The sequence below is a fragment of the Sycon ciliatum genome, chromosome 4, assembly GCF_964019385.1.
Source record: "Sycon ciliatum chromosome 4, ocSycCili1.1, whole genome shotgun sequence".
In the NCBI taxonomy this organism is placed as follows: Eukaryota; Metazoa; Porifera; class Calcarea; order Leucosolenida; family Sycettidae; genus Sycon; species Sycon ciliatum.
Window position 1 is genome coordinate 34,156,847 of NC_088646.1, and position 22,740 is coordinate 34,179,586.

Sequence of the window (22,740 nt, forward strand, 5' to 3'; positions counted from 1 at the left end):
CCTCTTCTAACATGAAACGCCGATCGCCCAAATCGTTAACGGATTTCTCCGATGCACTCAATAAACAAGTACAGATGGCTGCGGACTGAATGCTACATACAGCATTGGACTGAATGCTACATACAGCATTGGACTGAATGCTACATACAGCATTGGACTGAATGCTACATACAGCATTTGACTGAATGCTACATACAGCATTGGACTGAATGCTACATACAGCATTGGACTGAATGCTACATACAGCATTGGACTGAATGCTACATACAGCATTTGGAGCTTGTCCAAAAACTAACATATTAATAAGATTGCTACAAACGGAAGTGCTGGATGTGCAGCTGGGTAATACTTCAAATCACTACAGAAAGGCGCCACTGATCAAGACCAAGGAATGTCTGAGCACACACAAGATGCAATGAAGAAGGCAAAGCAAAGCCGTCAAGTGCTGAAGAGGAGAATCCTGAATGAAAACGTAAAACAGCCAGCCTCGTATACATGATATAAAAACCTAAAAAAGGATGTCGCAGCAATACATGAATACAGATAGATGACCACGTTCAAATCCTCGGACACCAAGAGGGATGGATGCTCGCAGGGATACGTCGGATAATGAATGGAGGAGCAGAAACATGTACTGACTTAGATCATGCTGGTCTTCATACAAGCCTGTAGTCGTTGCGCTTGATGTGGCTCTGCAGACCGCATGCACAGCTGATTCCCAGGATCTGAACAACGGCAATGCCCGCAGCAATGCCAACAAGTACAGCCCAGCGGTGTTTCAGCGTGTCTAGGACGCTCGACAGACAGCCGTCCGTGCGCAGACCTTGGGCGACTGGTGTGCACATGCCGCTCACTGGGTGCGTGCAGCAAGATGCTGGGAAGATAGGTACGCCCAAGTGGTCTTTGCCCCACTTGGACTGGTTCCTCTGCCAGTCTGTGTTGCTATCCACACCACAGCATTTCAGGTTGATCTGTACCTTATTCCAAGACTTCTCTAGATTTCCATTGGCAGAAGAGTCATACTTGTCTAGAGTCTTCAGCATTCCCTTGTCAACTATGGATTTCAGGTCTTTACGGTAAGCCACGCCGACACCGGCAGCCGATAGTTCCAACAGGAAGATAATGCTCAAGACAATGCCATAGAAAATCAAGGCACAACGGTGCTCTTTGAGAGCGCCAAGGCAGCCAGCCGCGGACAGGATACAGCTCAGGACTCCGACGGTGACCAGGAAACCACCGTATGTCCCATTGGCATTGTCGATTACCACAGCGTAGTCGCCATGGGTGTGGACCAGAGAGTAAATGCCTGCTCCAGCGCTGGCCAAACCACCAAGGAAGAATACGAAGTTGAAAAGGAAAAGGCTGTACTTGATACAAGAACAACAGCCCTCAACTGCCATGGCTAAAGATTATCCCAAGAAGCCGGCGATAAATTAGTTCCACAGCCAGGCAAGCAATACCACTACTTGAAAAACGACAACACGGTCAAGAGAGGAAAAATAGAGAGAAGACCAACACGCTTATGAATTATGAAATCTTCATGCCCTTCTGCTTTGTTGAAAGCAGCTGCATATCTTTTGTACGGTACTCATGTCATGACATGAGTGCTAGGCCTAGCCCAAATTTGCCGGCAATTCTTCCAGCAAAATATCGAATTTCCCAACGAAAAGAAATTGCTGGCAAATTCCGAGCAAAATATCGAATTTACAGAGGATCCGGGTGTGTTTTGGTAATTTTATTCAAATTTCGTTGGTTTCATTGGGCCAACGTCGTGCTGAAATAGCTCGTGCAGGTTGTCAGGGGTACATAAATTTGAAATCATGCTCCAAAATCCGTAATACTGACACCATTATAAGTTTTGCTTTCCTCATCAGAGTCACCATTCACTTTTACCAAAGTAGACGGTTCATTCGAAGCCATTTTTGCCACAAAGCAGGAGCAAAATGGAGCAAAATATCGGAAACAAAAGGCAATGCCAAGCAAAATATGGAAAGTGATCGGGCAAAATTTGCCGGCAAAATATCGAAGCGCCCCGAGCAAATTTGGGCTAGGCCTAATGAGTGCACATATTTGGTACGACGGTACACATGTGTACAGACTGTAACAGAGTCCATGTGAAATGATTGAATGCCATGATCTGATGATGTGGACAGCTGTTACCTGTTGTCATGTCATGTGCGTAGATCTGCTGGCATCTCATACGAGTCCTCGTACTCGAACTCGTACGATGAGCATGCGATCATAAAAATAAAACAACAATAGAAATTCAAAAAATAAATCATCATGAAGTGCGGAAATTTTTTGAAAGAGTCGACATGACAATAAAATTATGTAGCTTTTACGTGATCTTGTTTACTACGTGAAGTACATAATTTTTTGGAGGCTCTGTATACATGTACCTGGCATTGACGAAGCATTTTCTGTATTTCACATTGTAGTCTGTAGTAGTGTAGATCTACCCCTTCCTACGCCAGGCTAGCTACGGCACTGGTGACCCCCAATCAGGATGGCATCCAGAGAAACTGTCCTGGCTGCAGCCAAGAGATTGGTCACATTTATCAACGCATCTCCATCTCCCTACCATGTTGTCAATCAGTGCAAGCAGTCGTTGAAGACAGCAGGCTTTGTTGAGATCAGCGAAAAAGAAAGCTGGTCTATCAAGCCCAATGGGAAATACTTCGTGACGCGTAATCAGTCCACTCTGGTGGCATTCTCTGTCGGTGGACAGTTCAAGCCTGGAAATGGATTCTCAATCGTGGGATCACACACTGACAGTCCATGTCCCAGATTGAAGCCTATTACTCGCAAGACCAAGGAGGGATACTTGTGCGTTGGAGTCGAATACTATGGTGGTGGTATCTGGTCAACATGGTTTGACCGTGATCTGACAGTTGCTGGCCGAGTTGTGGTCCGTGAAGCCAGTGGCGATTCCATGAAGCTTCACAGCAAGTTGATTCACATTGAGAAGCCCATCATGCGTATTCCACACATGGCCATTCACCTGCAGAGAGAGATGAATGAGAAGTTCAACCCGAACCGTGAAACAGAAATGGTGCCAGTCCTTGCGATGAGCATCACAGAAAAGCTTAACTCGCAAGCAACAGCCAACTGCGCAGCGAAGCCAAAGGATGCCCAGTACGAGAACCAAGCGCAGAAGCATCACCCACTGCTTATCAAGCTTCTGAGTGACAAGCTTGGGTGTCAAGCTGAGGACATTCTGGACTTTGAGCTGTACGTGTGCGATACACAGCCCGGTGTGATTGGTGGTGCATTGGATGAATTCATCTTCTGTCCTCGCCTGGACAATCAGGTGAATTGTTTCACAAGTCTGGAGGCACTGGTCAATGCTAATGGTCTGGAGAAGGATCCCAATGTCCGTGTCATTACCCTCTACGACAATGAAGAGGTAGGCTCGCAGAGTGCCCAGGGCGCTGGCTCCAGTCTCACCGAGCAGATTCTCAGGCGCCTCTCCGCCTCGACGGAGAACCCAGTTGCGTTTGAGGAGTCGATCTCGCGCTCGCTGCTCGTCAGTGCAGATCAAGTGCATGCATGCCATCCCAACTATGCCCACAAGCACGAGGAGGACCTGCGTCCGTCGCTGCATGATGGTCCCATCATCAAGTTCAACGGCAATCAGCGCTACGCCACAACAGCGATCAGCGCGGCAGTGCTGCGCGAGGCAGGGAGACGGTGCGGCGTACGGGTCGGTGATGTTGCCGTCAGGAACGACTCGTCTTGCGGCAGCACCATCGGTCCTATCCTAGCTGCAAAGCTTGGCATGCGCACCGTTGACACCGGTACTCCACAGTTGAGCATGCACAGCGTCCGGGAGATGGCAGGTGTTGAGGCCATCCACCAAGTTACATGCCTCTACCAGAGCTTCTTCGAGAACTTTGCTGACATTGATTCAGCCATTATTGAGGACTAGGCGACCATGATGGCAAGTAAGCAGCTTGTTGTTTGCGCTGGTCTGAAACGAGGATGTACTAACTGCTATTCCTGCTATGGAGCCGCACTGCCTTTCCGCATTTACAACTGCTCCTCGACCCCCTGGACATTCTTATGAATTCTTCTTTTACCTTTGTTTAGGTATGTTGTGTGAAGCATGTCACTTGTCTTGCTTTCATTTTTAGATGTTCTCTCATATTGCCTTCGTCCTACTTGGAAGTAGTTTTTTGGTATTTTAGCAGTGGAACTTAACTCTTTTTAGCAGTGGATCTTGTGTCACCAGATAATGCACTGGCTGGCCTTGTATCTGTTCTAATTCTGTGACATGTCCATAGCATGTAAACAAGCTGAACTTTCAGCACTCCATAGTGACGACCGAATGCTCATTCTGGTCCCGAGTACAGTCAGACCTCGCACACATCCGTTTTCGTATGAACTCAATAATTAATGATCGATATGAACAGTTTCTTCAGAATTCCCAAACTCCATTGCAGCGTATTTCTTGCACTACATGAATAGTTGTTTGTAGTAATTGTACGGCACTTGTACTTCAGTATACAGTGCAGATGTTCGTTTAGAGCTGATACGACCACAGCAGGGTGCTTGCACTGCGGACACCAGCCCAAACAGCTCACCAGCATGCAACATTACACAATATCATGGTGCTTGCAGACATCAGCCCAAACAGCTCACCAGCATGCAACACTACACAATATCGGATGAAGCAAGGGTTGCATCAAAACAAGCACCTTTGCTGGATCATGAGTAGCACAGATCAAAATGAAGGTGCATGCATGGCATAAAGAGTATAATTATAAGCTCCCAGTGAGCTCATTTACTCTTGATGGCATCAATAGAATAAAATAATAATATTGAAGATGATTGGAAAGCCAGTCTGATCACTGATCAGTGATCACATTCATGAGCTAGTATTAGTTGTCACACTGGTAGATAGCACCAATTGATTTCACATCTACCGGTATGCAGAAAAATGTTGGCCACGGGCAAGTAAAGTTAGAGATTTGTCAGTTTGCCCTTTGCCCCCTCCGATACTGAATGAAACTGCACGCACAGAGTGGGAAATTTAAAGTTTGTGCATGGCTCCCAAACAACCGAACATGAAAGGGAAAGGATCGCAATGTCCATGTCAAATTTGGTGCCCAGCCATTAACCTGGCTGCCTTGGATCACAGTAAAATATTGTAGCCATAGACTCTGAGCAGAGAGCTGGTAAAGACATGCACCAGTCCTTGTACGAGCATCTGACGATTTCTCGAATCACGCGCACACAGATTCACACTGGTTTCAATTTACAGTTACCACTTGTAACTGAGTTGCAGAGTTCAGCATGCAGGTACACATGCAGTTCATTGCAGTACCGTGGAACACGACGGGTGACGTTAGCATGAAGGACAGCACATGAAACAACCATTGTGACAGCAGAGCACCTTTGAACAGAAAACACAGAGTACACAGGAGCACAGTGTACTAGTATGTAGTTACGTGGACAAACTACAAACTCCGGACACTGAATAGATGCGTATTGAATTGCGGGTGGGTTACGGGCAGTGATGCGCGGGTGGGTTATGGGTAGAAATGTGCGGGTGGTGTGAATACACGGTCTACATACAAGCCAACCAGGCCATTATCAGCTTGGCCGACAGACGTGCTATCAGATACGTGGCCACGACATGAAAGACAAACGGCTGGCCGGAACACTACTGAGAAATCAGAAAAAAATATAAAAAATTGTTCGAGTAAAATATAGCATGTTGACGGAAACACAGTGCCAGTTTGATCCCTGGGAGGGCACGGAAGGAAGGCAGCAACCAACGCTGAAATGGTGAACCAGGTGGTCTGTAGTACACGTAGCTACACGACTGCATGTGTACGGGCGCATCATCACATCACATCGCAGTGAGCAGGACGTGCGGTGACATGTACAGGGCGCCGTAGGCAGTGCTGCCCCAGTCACCATACAGGAAACACAACAGTATACTTGGAAGTAGGAGATCCAGTCATTGCAAAACAAGCAGTTCTTTATAAAAAAAAACCCAGCTCCACTGGACACAAGTCGATTGCACCTAGATAGACATAAAACTCTGCAAATTGTAAGAGCCGACAACGAGCATGGTGTTGAAATAGTTGGATTGCACAGTGCGTGAGCAGGCGGACAGTCTGAGCGGAGTAAACCTTCTCTAGGGAACGTACGTGTACATGTACGTGGTCCCGCCGACTTGAGCTCGCAATTCAACGTGGCAGCGGGCAAGCCGTAGTCTCACGGGCTGGTACTGTCTGGACAGGCCGAACCTGCTCTTGGCAAGAGCGTGCCCTCAACGCAACTTGGCTGGTATGTTTGGCTGGCCTTCTCGCTGGGACCCACTGCAAGTTCATTGCTAAGTGTGGGAAAGTAGTTGCCGGCTGGGTCTTAGTCATGTTTGGAAAGCGGAAAGCTGGAGAAATCAAAGACGAAAAAATACCACATATTTTCGTACGAAGGGATGATCAGTGAGTCTATCACTAGTACCGGAACGACTTGTATAAACACCTGTCTCACATGACAGCCTGCTTTGGATACAAGTACAAGGATCCTTTCAGGATGGACCATTGGCATATAAGCCTGGAGTTCAGCAACAAGCTTGATTAGAATAGAAACATAACCCTCACATAGACTTGTAAGGTGGTAATGCTACAAGAACAAGCCTGGCGTTTATACCCAATTGTACCAGGGGCGTTCATACCAAGCTGCTAAGAAGAGAACCTGATACAGTACTGCTGACATTAATGAGAGTTCTTTGTAGAAAGGAGAAGGGACACATGGATACGACTTATGAGTAACTGTCCACCACTCTAACTAAATACTATACAGTCAGAATGTGCGACAACTATAAAATAAAAGCCACCAAACCGACAGAGTATTGAGACATATAACGACCTGACACCTAGCTATCTCCGATGCACAAACCAACAGCTCTCCACCTTGGAGCATTCACGGCTAATACTGACTGGCTAGTTTCGAAAACTTCACCACATCAAATATGGAGTGGCCAGAAAGTAGTGCTGTGCACCACACACTTTTAACACAGCTGTTCGAGGCTGCATGGTTCACTTCGATATGATTGATCACCACACACTTGTCTCTACCAGTCACATATTCAGACTACGTTCTGAACCAAATACTACAGAACTGAGCTTGCCGGAGCATAGCCCAGCTGTCAATGGTCAGGAGGCTCCGAGCAGCACCCGGTTACCATACCTGATTAACTCCTTATCTATCGGCGAGCTAGGAGTTGGACTTTGAGTCAGCTCGGCTGCTGCCCCCGCCACTTCTTCCACTGTCCGCCTACATTCATCATGGGGAAAACACGGGGAAAGATAGAGAGAAACCACGTCAAAAGTCAAACAGAAAAACGGAAACTTTGGTCAAAAAGGCCAGAACTAAACAAGAATTTATATACCGTTTTGGAAAAAGTGTGACTAGTAGCTACAAGTAGTAGCAAGACACTCAATACAGGAGTTTACAAATCGTTGCTTGCTCAACAGCTACCCGGCCATACCTGAGATTTGCCTTCTGATCGCCGCGAATCTCCGCCACCACGCTCCGGGCGCGACGACTTGTGACGCGATTCTCCGCCGTGATGCTCCTGGCGAGAAGATCTGTACTGGGAGCCACTTCCTCCGCCTCGCTCGCCGCGATCCGCTCTCTCACTTCTTTCACTGCGATCTCCCCTCTCGCTTCTCTCAGCACGACCTCCTCTCTCGCTTCTGTCACTGCGATCCCCTCTCTCGCTTCTGTCACCGCGATCCCCTCTCTCGCTTCTGTCACCGCGATCCCCTCTCTCGCTTCTCTCACCGCGCTCCAACCGTGCACGTGGTTGGTAAATCTGCTGTGCTGGGCGCTATTATGCACGCATATTAAACCAAAACACAACAAAAGAAACAACACAAGGACTTGTTATTATATGCTTTCCATTAGATACTTAGCTCAGTTTAGTCCACCATTGTCGCAGTCGAGTCTTGTCTTTGTTCAGTCAACCTTTGCATTGTAAATCCCTTTGATAATACAAAAGATTACTTCCTCATGTAATCGGTGCCTTGTGTCTGGCGGACATAATTCAGTCATAAGAATACGGGTGCTCCAATAATATAGCAATTGATAACATTGGCGCCCAACGTGGGGCTCGAACCCACGGCCCTGAGATTAAGAGTCTCATGCTCTACCAACCCTGCCCGTTGATGACACCGAAGGATGTGCGCCGCAACCTCCGGCAAGCCCGCCGTCGCCGGACCCCCGCCTTCGTCGCACGATCTCGACGACGAGCGGAAGCCCGTCTTCGACAGCGGGCCCGGGCCGTTCCTCTGTTGTACATGTCCCCTGTAAACCCATACTCACCCCCATGTAGTACCATTTCCCGCTGCCCCTGCATGCAATAATCAGTACCATACACATTTGTAGCCCGTTTTCCATCCTTCTGACCCTGCACATAAAACCACCGTACATTTGATCTAAATACATCCCTTTCTACTGTACATAGCCACCGGGCTATACACATATAATATACGCGTCAAATAATTGGGCGATGCATTGCACCGTACGCATTTATTGTAGTAAGATTTCATGTATAACGAGACTTCCCCAGAATCTACAAGTAATAGTCAGCCGAATCTTTGGTCGAGTAGTCTAAGCTTTGGTCTAGTTATCGTCAGTCTAATCTTGTCTCGTCCAGTCGTCCACTCTTGTCCCATCTTCTATCAATAATAACTCAATAATACCCGATATCTACTTGGTGCCTTGTGTTGGACCGGGACATAATAAGATTGAGAGATAGACCCTCTAAGCCACCTCTTCAGAAAAAAATCCTCGAAAAGTCAAAGAGTGACGATCGAAGAAAAAAGAAGTGGAAAATGGCCGCTCAACCAACCTGGATTATGCCCCGTCCCTTTCCTGGTAAAGAAAACAAGGATTTTGAAGCCTTTCGCTGTTGGTTGCAGCAGTCCCTTTTTGAGAAAGTTCTTCGGAATATTGCTCACGAAGCTCCCGCAATTTTTCTCGTATAAATTTCTAAGCGATTGGATAACAAACACCCAATTTCGGAAATTTTATGCACAAAGTGATCACAGATTTAACGTGGTCTAGATGCTGGCCTAACGGTTTTTTGAAACCAGAGGTCTGGACTTTCTAAACACACTATAGCCCTAATTGTGCACCACAGATTTTCACACCAATTTTGCGTCCCCGTGGTACAATTCTAGGTGTACCACAGATTCCCACCCCAATTTTGCGTCCCCGTGGTACAATTCTATGTGCACCACAGATTCCCACCCCAATTTTGCGTCCCCGTGGTACAATTCTACGCGCACCACAGATTCCCACCCCAATTTTGCGTCCCTGTGGTACAATTCTATGTGCACCACAGATTCCCACCCCAATTTTGCGTCCCCGTGGTACAATTCTATGCGCACCACAGATTCCCACCCCAATTTTGCGTCCCTGTGGTACAATTCTATGTGCACCACAGATTCCCACCCCAATTTTGCGTCCCCGTGGTACAATTCTACGCCGAGTGTGAAACCAGATGTCTCCGTTTCCACTCAAGGCTATGGTGGTACAGGTGCTAAGCAGAGTACACTCATATCAATCTTATCCGGACCTCGAAGGTACAGGTACTACCAAGAGTACATAACCTTGGGGATTATGTACTCTTGGTAGTACTGTAACTGGGTCAACCGGGCACCCTGTGGGCGAGTTCTAGGCATATTACTACTCTTTTGCCAACATTCTGTGGAAATAGTGACGTCACATGCCAGATCTCTGGCCCTTCCTCGTTGAAACGTATGGGATTCAGAGTTGCGGACATTTCAAAGTTATGGGTAGTACCTGGTCCCGGACTGCCCGGATAACGAGATATGAGTGTACTAGTACTGCTGGTAGTAGCCATGAAGTTCCTTCACACCTTAGTTTAGCGCTTGGAGCTGGTTGCAAACAATCACCGTGTCCATTACGGTACGCGTGGCGATACCTTTGTGTCAAGAAACAGACACATCCTATAGATTTGCATTGTAGCCGGGACACTTCAGTTAGTTACGAACCAGTTTCCAGGGCCTTTGACATCACACTTGCTAGCCCCGCTACTCATATCTCGTTATCCGGGTAGTCCGGGACCAGGCACTGCCCAAAACTTTGAAATGTCCGCACCTCTGAATCACGTACGTTGCAACGAGATACGGAAAACTCGGCCTCCAGTCGAGTCTCATTCAAACTGTTTTTTGTTTTGTTTTGTTTTTGCTAGCAGCAATGGTTTTCACCTACCTTTTTACGTGACGGCTGCTCCTTTCCACCACCACCACCACCACTGTCCGTAGCAGGAGCAGCAGCAGCAGGCTGGCTATCTGAGCCATTACTGCTAGCATCAGCAGCACTAGCAACACCGCTGGAGCGGATCAGCACCTTACGCGGCTCAGCGTCGGCTTTCTCACCTCTACCAGCATGTTCTGTGTCACCGCTGCTAGCACTTGCACTGGCCGCTGCAGTCCGCTTGGGCGGCGCGTGGTCACGGTCGCGGTGCTTGGACGACTTCTCCGGACGGCGTGGCTCGGCACGCTCTGACCGTGCACTTGGCTCGTGCGCGTCTACACTGCCCGATGCACTATCACCATGGGGTGTTCCCTTACGACCGCCGGACGAGTCCTTCGAGCGACCTCCACCGCGTGACGAGGAGTGGCCACTGCCGCCACGGCCATGCGTGCCACCGTCATCGTACGGGTCTTCTCGACTCGCCCTCGACCCGCCGCTACTGCTGTCGAATGCCTTTGTTGAAGAGGCACTGCCACGGCCACTGCGTCCGGAGCCGTGCGGCTTCTCAGCATGGTGGCCGCTTTCTTTGTAGCGGTCCTCTCTTCCATCGACACCAGCGCTGGTAGCACTGCTACTAGTCTTGACACTAGCTGCACTGCTGCTGCTGCTACTGGTCTCGCCGCGTTTGCCCTGCGAGCCGCCGGTGTGCTCCTGGCCTTTGCTGCTGCTACTGCCGCCGCTAGCGCGAGTCTTTCCACGACTATCGCCAGCATGGCGAGATGCAGGCGCGCCTCTCTCTTTCTCGCGGTGCGAGGAGAACGATGCATCGGTCGTATGGGAGTGCTTGCCTGAACTTGAGGAGCTCTCACCGCTGGTCGCCGCCGGCTTGGAGTTTGGTGGGCGGCTGCTGGACTTCCCTTTCTCAGGTGCAGGGTGCTGAAGCACATACAAATAACATGTAACGACATACTGTACTCATTCCAGCTGTTTCAAAGTATAAAGTGAGAAATAACTTTGAGGGATCTTGCAGTTTCATCTGTAGAAAGTGAGTGGACAGCGACATATATTTTTTCAATTACAGCTCCCATACGAGTCAGTCAGACTAACTTTCCTGCATCCGCAGGAATGCTACCGAGCGATATCATTACTATGACTGGAACAGTGTCAGTTGCATCATGCTACTGCATACTTGTGGACAACAAACTCAGAATGGTAAAACTCCCCTAATCCAAGCACATCAGTATATACCAGGCACCTTTCTGACCGCTCTACAGCCATAAAATCGGCTTTTCAACGAAAAACAGCCCCCAAAACTATTTTCATAAAAAGTGTTTATTCGCATGCAATACGTATGTATGTACTTAGTTACCGTCCAGGATGCTCGGTCCCAACCTGCCCGGAAAAGGCGAGTTCTACTGTACTACAGTATAAAAATCACAGAGCTATTTCAATGTCATGGTCAGGTACAGAACAGTATTCCCCGGGTGCAAAGAAAAGCACGAATCAGGCTGGGAAATCTACACGACAGGCATACACACCTCTTCATAGTCCTCTTTTGAATGACTGCGGCTTGGCTGCGAGTCCTTCGTTGATTTCCCACCACTACTGGCCTCACTTTTCTTCTCCTTTGCAGACGTAGTTGGACGACCACCAGCTGGCCTGGCAGCTGCTTTAGAAGTACTTGCAGGAGCATGCTTCTCTGCAGGCTTTGCTGTCTGAAGAAAGCCAGAGGACAGAGAACAAGCCAAAAGGAAACGATGCAGTTTATCATTATGCTTTGGGACGATAGGGTCCAGATAGAAGCCCAGCGGCATACCTTTCCAGTTGCTGCAGCTGACGCACGAGTTGGTGGTGGCCGACTGGTGTGCCGCTGACGAATAAACTCTATTAGAGGGGTATGCTTCTTTAGCTCTGTAATTGGACAAACACACGCAGGTGAACATATTGGTAAACACACTCCAAGGAACAACTTCAGAACTTTTAAAATAAAAATGTCATCTCGGGTTGAGCCAAAAATCTCGGCCGGGGTATAGCGAGAGACCAAAAGCGGCAGATTACTACTAGGACGGCCTGACCTTTTAAACTCCGAAAATAATATGGCAATGGGATTGAACAGGAATGTCAGGTGAATGATGTACCATTGCCTCCTTGGACCAAGACCAGTTGACTCACTGCCCAGAGAACTACTTTGAAGTACATGTTCCGAAGTTGTATTTCAAATTTTAATGCACAGCAGTTGTCCTTCAAAGCAGCGTCAATAACAAAACGCACTTGTCTCTGACTGTTGGTGAGGTCCAGTGCCGCAGCAGACAAGCTGGTTCAGCAATGAATCCACTGCATCCATGTGCAGTTGTCATCTAGTATGTGCTCTCAGTGTCAGCTAAACAGCCAGGGCTACGTAATCCAGGCAGCTGCGGAAGTTTCTGGCTTAAAAAAAAAGAACTTTCTCTCAAGCTTTAGTCAAGGTCATTCGTAGTTTTTGATTCTCAGGGAAGTGCAAAACAATCCATCTCAAACTACTCGTTGTCACACTTGTATTGTGTGGAAGCTCCATGTTGTGAACAGCTAGCAGTACTACATTAGTATTTTCAAGATATATCGTCATAAGCCTGGTTTTAGTGTAGACATACATGGAAATACCTGGCTTGAATAGAAGCCCGATGTGAATAGAAGCCTAGCCCTGACATCGGCTTCTACAAGAATAGGCCCAGCTTTAACCCTTTACCATCCGTGCGTACTTGAATCGATCAGATGGACATGCATACACTAAAACATTCGTAACTCGCAATTCTTGTCGGAATTTAAATAACTAAGTATCTAAAAAGAAGCCGAAGAGCTCAGCTTTCCATTGCATCAATCGGTAAAGAGCTGCGATGTCGCATTCCAAAGATATTTCGCTCGACATTTCAGCTATGGCAAAAGTCGAATTTCTTTCGGAGTGACTGACCTTGAGCGTGGATTTTCCCTTCTCCTGACAAGCTGAGTCACTTTGACATGCTGTGAGCGCGTGGGCAGCATGAAAAGAAACCGAAGCAAAACATTTGGAATGTTTACGATGAAGGAGCGAGAAAAGGCTGGCGAGGAGAGAATTTCCTCGTATATCCAGCGATGGGGTGTATTTGAAGCTCCCTGGTGCTGGATATGTGATCTCGGTAGTGTCCTGTTTGAGCTCAATGTACGCAGCTCGTGGAGAGCTTTCCAGAATGCCCAAGATTGTGAAAATTGGTTGATTAGAACCGAAGCTATTCTCAGAATAAGGTGAGAATTATTGCATTTCAGAATGCTGGGGAAATTTGGTCGGATGGTAAAGGGTTAATATGCGACATTACGGTACATAACAAGTAAGAGGCCAGCAACTTGCAGCAAGGCATGATAAAAGAAGCAAGTCACACACCTTCTTCTTCCTTCTGTTTCTGATCGTCCTCCTCTGCAAGGGCTTCCGGTGGTGGTGGGGGCTCCTCTTCCGTTTCCAAAGTTTTCAGAAATGCAACATACTCCGGATCTAAGAATATCAATATCAGAAACAGCAGGCATCAGAAAACACCTCCTTCTATTCACCTCATTCTGGTATACATCCACATGTGCAAAGGCATAACTTCACAGTTTACAGGATCAACCAAAGTCAAATGCAGGTGCAAAATCACACACACACACACACACCTCAGACCTCAGACATGCCCATCGCGGAAGCGATGATAGCGAACAGCTATGTTAGACATAGCAACTTGTGCTGGGATTACACCATTCAACAGCTTGCAAGGCTGATGAATTGACCGCACACACACACACACACACACACACACACACACACACACACACACACACACACACACACACACACACACACACACACACACACACACACACACACACACACACACACATACACACACACACACACACACACGCACGCACGCAAGCACACAGTGCCACATACACACACTGACAAACAAACGTACATACAAACACACACAAATACATACACACATAGTGGCCAAACAACCTTACCATCGCACAGGCTTCCCATTTTAGGGTCAGTTTTCTTGCGAGTTCTTCGTGCCACCTTCTGGTAGGGAGCAAACTCCACAACCACTGGGCATTCGCGACCTATTTGGCAAAGCAAAAGAAAAAGACTGTTAATCCAATTCAAGCCTGTCACATGCAGCTAATAGAATGGCAGACATGGCCAACTTTGATCTGTAGACAGTGGTGTATTGGCCATATGCCTCAAGTTACGTCAACTGAACACCACTTAGCATGCTAGTGATAGAGAGGCTCGGCTAAACGTGAAACGTAGAGAAATCACGTAGAGAGCAGGTGCCTAAGGCTTCGAGTTTGCGTGTTTTGGGTCCAGATTTCTATGCGTAGATGAGGTTCTCTACGTTGTGGCACACGCAAAGAATACACATACGGATCTGCTGGGTATCATTCAAAAGCAGGCAGCAAACTGTGTCTTAAGCAGCAAACTTTTCACCATAAGTTGTGGTTTCGTGACTTTCATAACTTTATAAGAGCAAAAACCATCGGCATTGGGCAAACGCTGGCCACATCTATTCCAGCGCGTGCTGGTTTTGTCTTGAAGCAGGTTATCACATTTCTATGGAAGTAGTATTAAGAGAGAGAGAGAGAGAGAGAGAGAGAGAGAGAGAGAGAGAGAGAGAGAGAGAGAGAGAGAGAGAGAGAGAGAGAGAGAGAGAGAGAGAGAGAGAGAGAGAGAGAGAGAGGGAGAGAGAGAGAGAGAGAGAGAACAAACTAGTGAAGCGCCCAGCCTATACCTGTACTATCCTTCCATAGCTGGCCGTCCATCAGTTCACGTACTCTGACAGCATCCTCGGGTCTCTTCAGATTGATGTACGCTCGGCAGAAGGCAAACGGTTCCAGACTCCTGCACACAAACGCACAACAACATAGAGGATTAACAATACAAATTGAGCTCTCTAATGAAAATACTCTAATTTCAGAAATTTTAGGTGCTCAATATTTTCGGTATGAGGGCAAAAGGCCAGGTTAGGTGAACAGAAAATTTAGGTACAGAGAAGCAGTTCCCTATTGGATTATGCGTGTTAGTGTTTGTTCGGTACATGTATATTGAAATTTTAGGTATGGAACAGATGCACCGAAAGAACCGAAAATAAAAGTACACCGAAAATTTCTGAAATTACAGTAGTCACAACCACCAAATACACATAATCCCGTGCATGTGTATACTATTGTAGATAATCCAAGCCGAAAGTGTCCATGTGTGTGTGTGTGTGTGTGTGTGTGTGTGTGTGTGTGTGTGTGTGTGTGTGTGTGTGCAAACTACCGCACGAAGACGACAACTTGGAACGACTCTGAGCATTGGCTCATGGAATGTTTGCTCTGTTGTGGAGAGTGATGGATCAGTTCGAGCGGCCGCCGTGAGAGGAATCGTTTCCGACGATAAGAAAATCTTTCAAATAGTTGAACATCTTGACAATGTGTGTGTTCTCTGCTCTGGTGGAGGACGGTTGTACTTTTCCGGGCTCTTGTTTCTGGCCTCCGTCCGTGCTTGTTCTCGCCGGTGTGGACGGCCTGGGGTGTCCCCAGCCGTCCAGGCCAACAGTGCCTGAGGTGGGGTATTCACCGACAGGAGACTTGGTCAGATAGTTACGATGCCGACACTCTCCTCGTCGCCCCCACCTCGGAGTCCTTCGCGAGGCTTTGCAAGCCCGCGAGTGGAGCAAACTACCGCACGAAGATGACGACTTGGAACGACTCTGAGCGTTGGCTCATGGAATGTTCGCTCTGTTGTGGAGAGTGATGGGCCAGTTCTAGCGGCAGCCGTGAGAGGAATCGTTTCCGATGATAAGCCAGAGCCATAGCTGCTGGAGATGGCTCTCTCGAACATGGTCCCGCTCGTCGTTCTATATTGTCGGCCCCGTAAGGGGACACGTGACCGTAATGGCAGTGTTTACCAGGACCAGGACCAGGTGTGTGTGTGTAGCTATCATCGCCTTCGACGATGGGCTTTCCAAAGGTCCCAAAGGTGTGTGTGTGTGTGTGTGTGTGTGCGCGTGTGTGTGTGTGTGTGTGTGTGTGTGTGTGTGTGTGTGTGTGTGTGTGTGTGTGTGTGTGTGTGTGTGCATGTGTGTGTGCATGTGTGTGTGTGCATGTGTTTCAAATCTTTATTCTCACAATAGCCAGTGGCCAATAAGAGATTGTGTTGTACTTATGGTTGATAAATATGGTGGTAAAGACACACCTGGCAACATGCAGTAAACACACGCCTGCCCACACACGCTCTCTAGGCTGCAAAGTTCTGGCACAGAGCTCTCCTTCTCACCACCACCACCACCATCAGTTCGCGCCTGGCGCCTGATCGATGCATGGTTGGCGGTATCCGGCATAGCAGGCTGGTACATCAAGTAGCGCATGGCACATAGAAGATGACACAGCAACGACATAGCTCGATTGCGACGCACGTTTCGTCCCCGCTGGACTCATCAGGGAATCTTCTTCTTGGATGTCTTCATACGGAGCTTGACTCGGGAGAATGAAGTTGAAGACACCACTGCAGCTGTACTTATGGTTGATAAATACGGTGGTGAAGACACACCTGGCAATATGGCGGTAAACACACGCCTGCCCACACACGCTTTCTAGGCTGCAAAGTTCTGGCACAGAGCTCTCCTTCTCACCACCACCACCATCAGTTCGCGCCTGGCACCTGGTCGATGCATGGTTGGCGGTATCCTTTGCAGCCTAGAGAGCGTGTGTGGGCAGGCGTGTGTTTACCGCCATATTGCCAGGTGTGTCTTTACCACCATATTTATCAACCATAAGTACAGCTGCAGTGGTGTCTTCAACTTCATTCGGGATGCACTGTAGACGGAAATATTCCGAAGAGGTAGTCACGGGAAGAGAAAGAGGATTTTGCCACCTGATGTGACGACATTTGCGGTGAGATGGAGGAAGAAAGCTGATCCCCTGATCCGAGTGCGTGTCCCGACTCACCAACTTCTCGCCGTTTGCACGGTGTGATACATGTCAGGCGAGATGCTGGAGCAGAGAATGTGACCGGATTTACGTCACAATCTTGGGAAAGAGTTCAACAAGTTCTTGCCAATTGGAAAATAGAGGCTGTCATGTCAACAGTTCCGTGGCCTTTGCTGAAAATCCGTGGCCGGATGATGCAAGCTACCATCGTCAATGCTATCAGCAGCTCACAAATAAGACTCTGTTAGAGTGTGCTGACAAAGTAGTGAAGGATGTTGAAGATAGGCGTTGAACATCCCTAAAAGTCACTCCAGATGTACACAGCTGCATTATTGCTCCAAGATGGATACGAGGTGTGGACTTGCTGTCAGGAAAAAACTCTCCAGAAAACATCTCTCTACCAGACTGAGGCTGCTCCTGCAACAAAGCTGACCAATGCCACTCAGCACGAGGTGCATTTTCTGAGTGACCATTCGAAGTCTCTTCCAAAACCATCATGGCCTCCTTTGCCTGAGGCACACCTCAGCCAGCGGTGATGAGTGTATTCCAAAAGACCTACACAACTTCTTGGCAAGCTCGACCAGCTACGCATGTGGCATTAGCTGCAGTAAAGCTCTCCATCATTCCGAAGCCATCCATCGTCTGAGATTCGTCTCATCTGATGCTGAATCTGCTTGGTCACTGCCTTTTATATGCCCAAGCAATGGCAGGAGAGCTGAATGTCACCAACATCAGTTAAAGGGGAAGTGCATCAATTTTTCAAGTAGGGTCCAGAAGAAAGACAATTTGATATCGGTTCGAATGGCATATCTCTCGCTTCCATACAATAAGCCAAACTTGCCAAATCGCCAATTGTATGCTCACGTTGCCATAGCGACCAGCGGAGTGATGACGTACGAAAGGCTTAGCTCCTCCACAGAGAAGGTCGATCACTGCATAAATTGGTCATTTTCAATTGTCTTATTGTATTCACGATGTGAAAGAAGTGCTGTGTTCAATGCTGTTAGTGCCGTGAACTATTTGTCGCCCTTCTCATGCATTTCCCTAGGCTGACTGTGCCTTGGAAATGGTTTCCTCCAGGACAAGATGCTTGGAATTCGCCGTCTCTCCTGAGACATTTTCAGCAAACTTTCAAACCTACGACATTATTTCATTCGTCAATCTCCACCACCCGTCGTCTCACCTGGCTTCAGAAGATATTACGAGAGATAGGAGAGTCGCCAGGAAGCATCACATTCATCTTCAGGAAGTGGAAAGAGCAAACGGCATGGTCCTTGGTTGGGGGAAATGCTGAACGTCTGATTTGTCCCAACCAAGATTTCAGCATTTTGTTCGTCACTATTTTCGCTTGTCTGCTGGTGTCTCCGCGCTCCAGCTTTCTCCTATCGGTGTCACGTCCCAGTACACAACTGAGAGGACTACTAACAAACAGTTCACTGCACTTACAGCATTGAACACAGCCCTTCTTTCACTTCGTGAATACAATAAACCAATTGAAAATGACCAAATTCTGCAGTGATCGACCTTCTCTGTGGTGGAGCTAAGCCTTTCGTACGTCATCACTGCGCTGGTCGCTATGGCAACGTGAGTATACAATTGGCGATTTGGCAAGTTTGGCTTATCGTATGGAAGAGAGAGATATGCCATTCGAACCGATATCAAATTGTCTTTCTTCTGGACCATACTCGAAAAATCGATGCACTTCCCCTTTAAGTTGTGATCATGTGTGTGCCTTTTTTCGCACTACCTTATTCACCTGCACAGGTCCGTTTCTGGCACACATGCTCACAATGTGTTACCTCTTGTATGCTCATGTCTGTTTCTGGCTGTGCTGCCACTCACGATGGACCCCCGTTTATGATTTTTGTTTGTCTTTGAAGCTTCTTCTCCGGTTGTATTCATCTTTCAAGTTTGTTTTGCCGTCGCATCTTGAGCAACGTAAACATCTTTGAACTCCGTGGAAATTTTGAAGTTCGCGGCACGACAAGCTATCATGAGTTGTACAATTTCTGACAAAGATGTTCGCTGTTCTGTTTGATTCTGAACTGCTGTTCTCACTGCTCCAGTGAACCTGATCTGAATCCGGATTGACCAATCAAACATGCCCCAAAGGTGCGTGCAGTACATTGTGATTGGTGTTACGGAAAGCCTGATACAGGTCCACTAGAGGGTAGCTAGCCGAGTGCAAACAACAAACTGAGTGCACACTGAGCCAAAGGAAACATGGCGAAGCAACACCACGGCAATGTGTGGCCTATAGAGTAACTTCAAAGTTCAAAGCTATGTGCACCACCGGTAGATCACGCCTTACCTGTCACTTTTGCAAAAGTACAGGAACTCATGCTCCGGAGCATCTTTCAGACGCTCCCGGAGCTCACTCTCGGTGGTTGCCGGTGGAAGACGACGAAAGATGACCTACGTACAAATAAAACCCAGGTACAACGTGGTCTGAAGCTGAGGTGGCAAAGTATCCACTTCAGAGAATTAAACAACAAGCTAATGTCACTCTTTCCGCCTCCTAATGTACATACACATTGGAACATCCTCTGCCGTTGCCTTTCAACATTAGGGAGGTTTCGCTCTACGGAATTACGTATGAAAATAACGTAGGAACTGCACGGAATTTTCATACGTAAAAATCAGAGCTGCTGGGTTTCGCTCTACGTGATTTATCCACGACTGCTAAACAAGCGTTGTTGCTTTGGAGACGAGTTGGCTGCATGCGCCCACCACATGCACGATAAACTGAAACTGCGTTTTCCATCTTATTTTGCACGTGGTGTACGGTGTGTGTACCTTATGTTTCGCGCGGCTTGAACGTTGCCGTGGACAAATGCGGAAAATGCGGAAAAATATTTCAAAAAGTCCTACGGAGGACCCAACGTAGGAAAGCGCTTTCCTACGGAAATCCGTAGAGAGATTTACGTATGAAAGCTGCCCTCGCTCCCCGGCGCGTACGACATACGGATTTTCATACGTAATTACGTAGAGCGAAACCTCCCTATTGTCTACAGCAGAGCCGGTTGTGATGCAAAATTGATACAAACTCAGCACCTTTCCACCCCACTCATAATCGTGAGTACATGTACTACATATTACAGTCGTAAATTAGTACATGTACTGTTTATAAGAGATGCACATAAGTGCCTTGATCCTTGAGGGTGGTGGCGTTCCTGCGTATGCGGAAATATCAGTCTGACTGAGTTCAACGCGAGCCGTGGTATTTATTTATGGTATTATTCAAATTTTATTTTATTCATAATGTCCACAGCTACAGGACACAGTTCACTCTACGGCATGGACTATAAAACAGAAAGGTTCCAGGCTGTCCACAACAGTGCTCAATGCCCGAAGGGCAGAGCTACTTACAACAAGTAGAAGATGAAAAACATCTGCCTGATGATCACCTCGTGCGTGAAACCCAGTAACAATGAATTTTTCATCCTCTACTTCCAATATTAAAAATGATATAAAGCACGCCAATATTGATATTTCGGACTGTTTTTGAACTGGCTCTAGACAAGAAAAAATGGCTGATGCTTGTGGAAAAATGTGCTGCGCTTGCGTAGTTGTTCTTACTGCGATATGTTCTAACAATATTGAGATGCCTTTTGTTGGCTCTTCTGCCTGGATTTCATTGACAGATGCGTTAAGCCCACGGATCCTTCCATAAGTGACATGCAAACTGTAACTATTATTATTATTATTATTATTATTACTTCTTGTATGGCATGAACGATTATGTTTGGGGATGAAGGCGGCACAGATAAAGTCATGTCAGCTACACAGTCACGCTACACCCGCTGGACGGCACCTTTAGTACTGTCAGACCTAGCATAACCGCACACATCCGTTTTCCACAAAAATATCCGGATAGGCGAGGGAACCGGATAATCGAACACACATACTGTACGTATGCATGACATGTGCTGCAAATCGGTAGCCAACGATTTTCTCCCGGATGGCGAGGGATCCGGATAAAAGAGGACCGGATAAGCGAGGTCTGACTGTAACTAGCTATCCATCGAATATTACGTGACATACTCCGAAGTAGAACGTCGCATAGGAAACGAAATGGAGTCCAGCTCGAAATCTTACCGCCTGGCTACAACCGGTATGCTCTAGCATATACTTCAGGGCCGTAGCACCCATTCCGCCCATGGCCAGACCTTATTTTGAAATACAGGTGGAATCCTGATAATTCGAACCTCGAAATTCCAGGAAAAAACTTCTAATTATCCGACCATTCTAATTATCCAAACATCAACCCACAACACAATATGCATGTCAAAATGCTCTCATGGTCACGCAGAGTTGCCCTATGGACCTTAGACACAGATTTCACAGATACTGAACTTCGAATTACACTTTGCTAACTTCGAATTATCAGAACAAATCCCACACATTTTCTATGTGAGTGGAATCCGTGGAACTTCTAATAAACCGGACGGTTCGAGGTTCGAATTATCAGAAAATTCTATGTGGGAATCGTATTGACCGAAATCGGTCCTGGAAAAGCTTCTAATTAAGCGGTATTTAAACAAACGGCGAGGAGACAATAATTTGATAACCGCAATCAATAAGACAAGCTGAATCGACATGTGTGTATACTTTATTCATGCAATGTAAAACGGTGAAGACAATGTGAAATAAAACGATGAAAATAGGAAGAAATAGTGTAGAGAAAATTAGGATTCAGCTCGTCTTATTGATTGCCGTTATCAAATTAAGCGGTATGTTCGAACTAAGCCATATTCGAATTATCAGCATTCCACCTGTAGTTGTCCCACTCAATTCGTGCAAAATGGGTGTTTTCGTCAATAATTTTTTATTTCCCGTCAAGCATCCCATTTGGCCGGACCACCTAAAATCCCAGTGCTACGGTCTCGTACTTGCTGGCTTTATCATCGCCAGCATCTACAGGAGTAGTATCTAGGCATAATGCAGTGCCTCTGTTGGTGCATGGACTTTTGAAATGTTACTGCGTGCATGCCCCTGCCAAATGTCTCCACCCAGTTATGGTACTATAACTATTAGACATGGTAAAATGTAAAATGTGGATGTCTGCAAGAAACATATATCCACGATAAGACTACTTCATCAGCTTACTCGAGTTTGAGTTAGTTCTTTAGCGGCACGACGCGACAAGACTACATCACTTGACTTTTTCGCCTTGGCCATTCCACTAAAACTTCATTTGAAATCGAGATACAGGTTGGAATATGACAGCTATCGAATAACAGTTGAATATTCCGCACAGCTTCTCTTGCTACTTTCCAGACCAGGCCCGGAGAATATCTTCGAAAGTACACGTAACGACTACATTCAAAGTAATTCCACATCCGCATATATGCAGCTACAAGACCTTCACTTTCTTTTCGGAGTTTGCTCCGTTTGAGATGAGAAAGATTTCAAGAGGAAGGCCAAAATGTGTTTGCAAAAATGGGACTACTCACAGCCATTACGTCATGATAAACGCGTGTCCGCGATCCGTTGTTCTTGATTTGAGTTTTCGGGTACCGGGCGTGACTGTGACACCTG

At 47.1% G+C, this 22,740-nt stretch overlaps 3 protein-coding genes across 3 annotated transcripts; 1 reads left to right on the forward strand and 2 right to left on the reverse strand.

Annotated features, from left to right (window-relative positions):
• Positions 1 to 32: 32 nt before the first annotated feature.
• On the reverse strand, positions 33 to 1,569 carry LOC135815816 (leukocyte surface antigen CD53-like). The gene has a single exon (XM_065329158.1). It carries the CDS (start codon positions 1,398 to 1,400, stop codon positions 657 to 659), a length of 744 nt encoding a protein of 247 aa, XP_065185230.1. The 5' UTR covers positions 1,401 to 1,569; the 3' UTR covers positions 33 to 656.
• An 860-nt stretch (positions 1,570 to 2,429) lies between these two features.
• On the forward strand, positions 2,430 to 4,460 carry LOC135815814 (aspartyl aminopeptidase-like). Its single transcript, XM_065329156.1, has one exon. The coding sequence runs from the start codon at positions 2,507 to 2,509 to the stop codon at positions 3,926 to 3,928; it is 1,422 nt and encodes a 473-aa protein (XP_065185228.1). The 5' UTR covers positions 2,430 to 2,506; the 3' UTR covers positions 3,929 to 4,460.
• Positions 4,461 to 5,246: 786 nt separating this feature from the next.
• LOC135815812 (regulator of nonsense transcripts 3B-like) lies at positions 5,247 to 22,623 on the reverse strand. The gene is made up of 11 exons (XM_065329153.1): positions 22,309 to 22,623; positions 19,511 to 19,614; positions 15,018 to 15,127; positions 14,251 to 14,349; positions 13,637 to 13,744; positions 12,059 to 12,153; positions 11,781 to 11,957; positions 10,258 to 11,178; positions 7,505 to 7,846; positions 7,204 to 7,290; positions 5,247 to 6,400 (listed from the first exon to the last, which is right to left on the reverse strand). Exons 1-10 carry the CDS (start codon positions 22,378 to 22,380, stop codon positions 7,231 to 7,233), a joined length of 2,088 nt encoding a protein of 695 aa, XP_065185225.1. The 5' UTR covers positions 22,381 to 22,623; the 3' UTR covers positions 5,247 to 6,400; positions 7,204 to 7,230.
• Between the last annotated feature and the right edge of the window lie 117 nt (positions 22,624 to 22,740).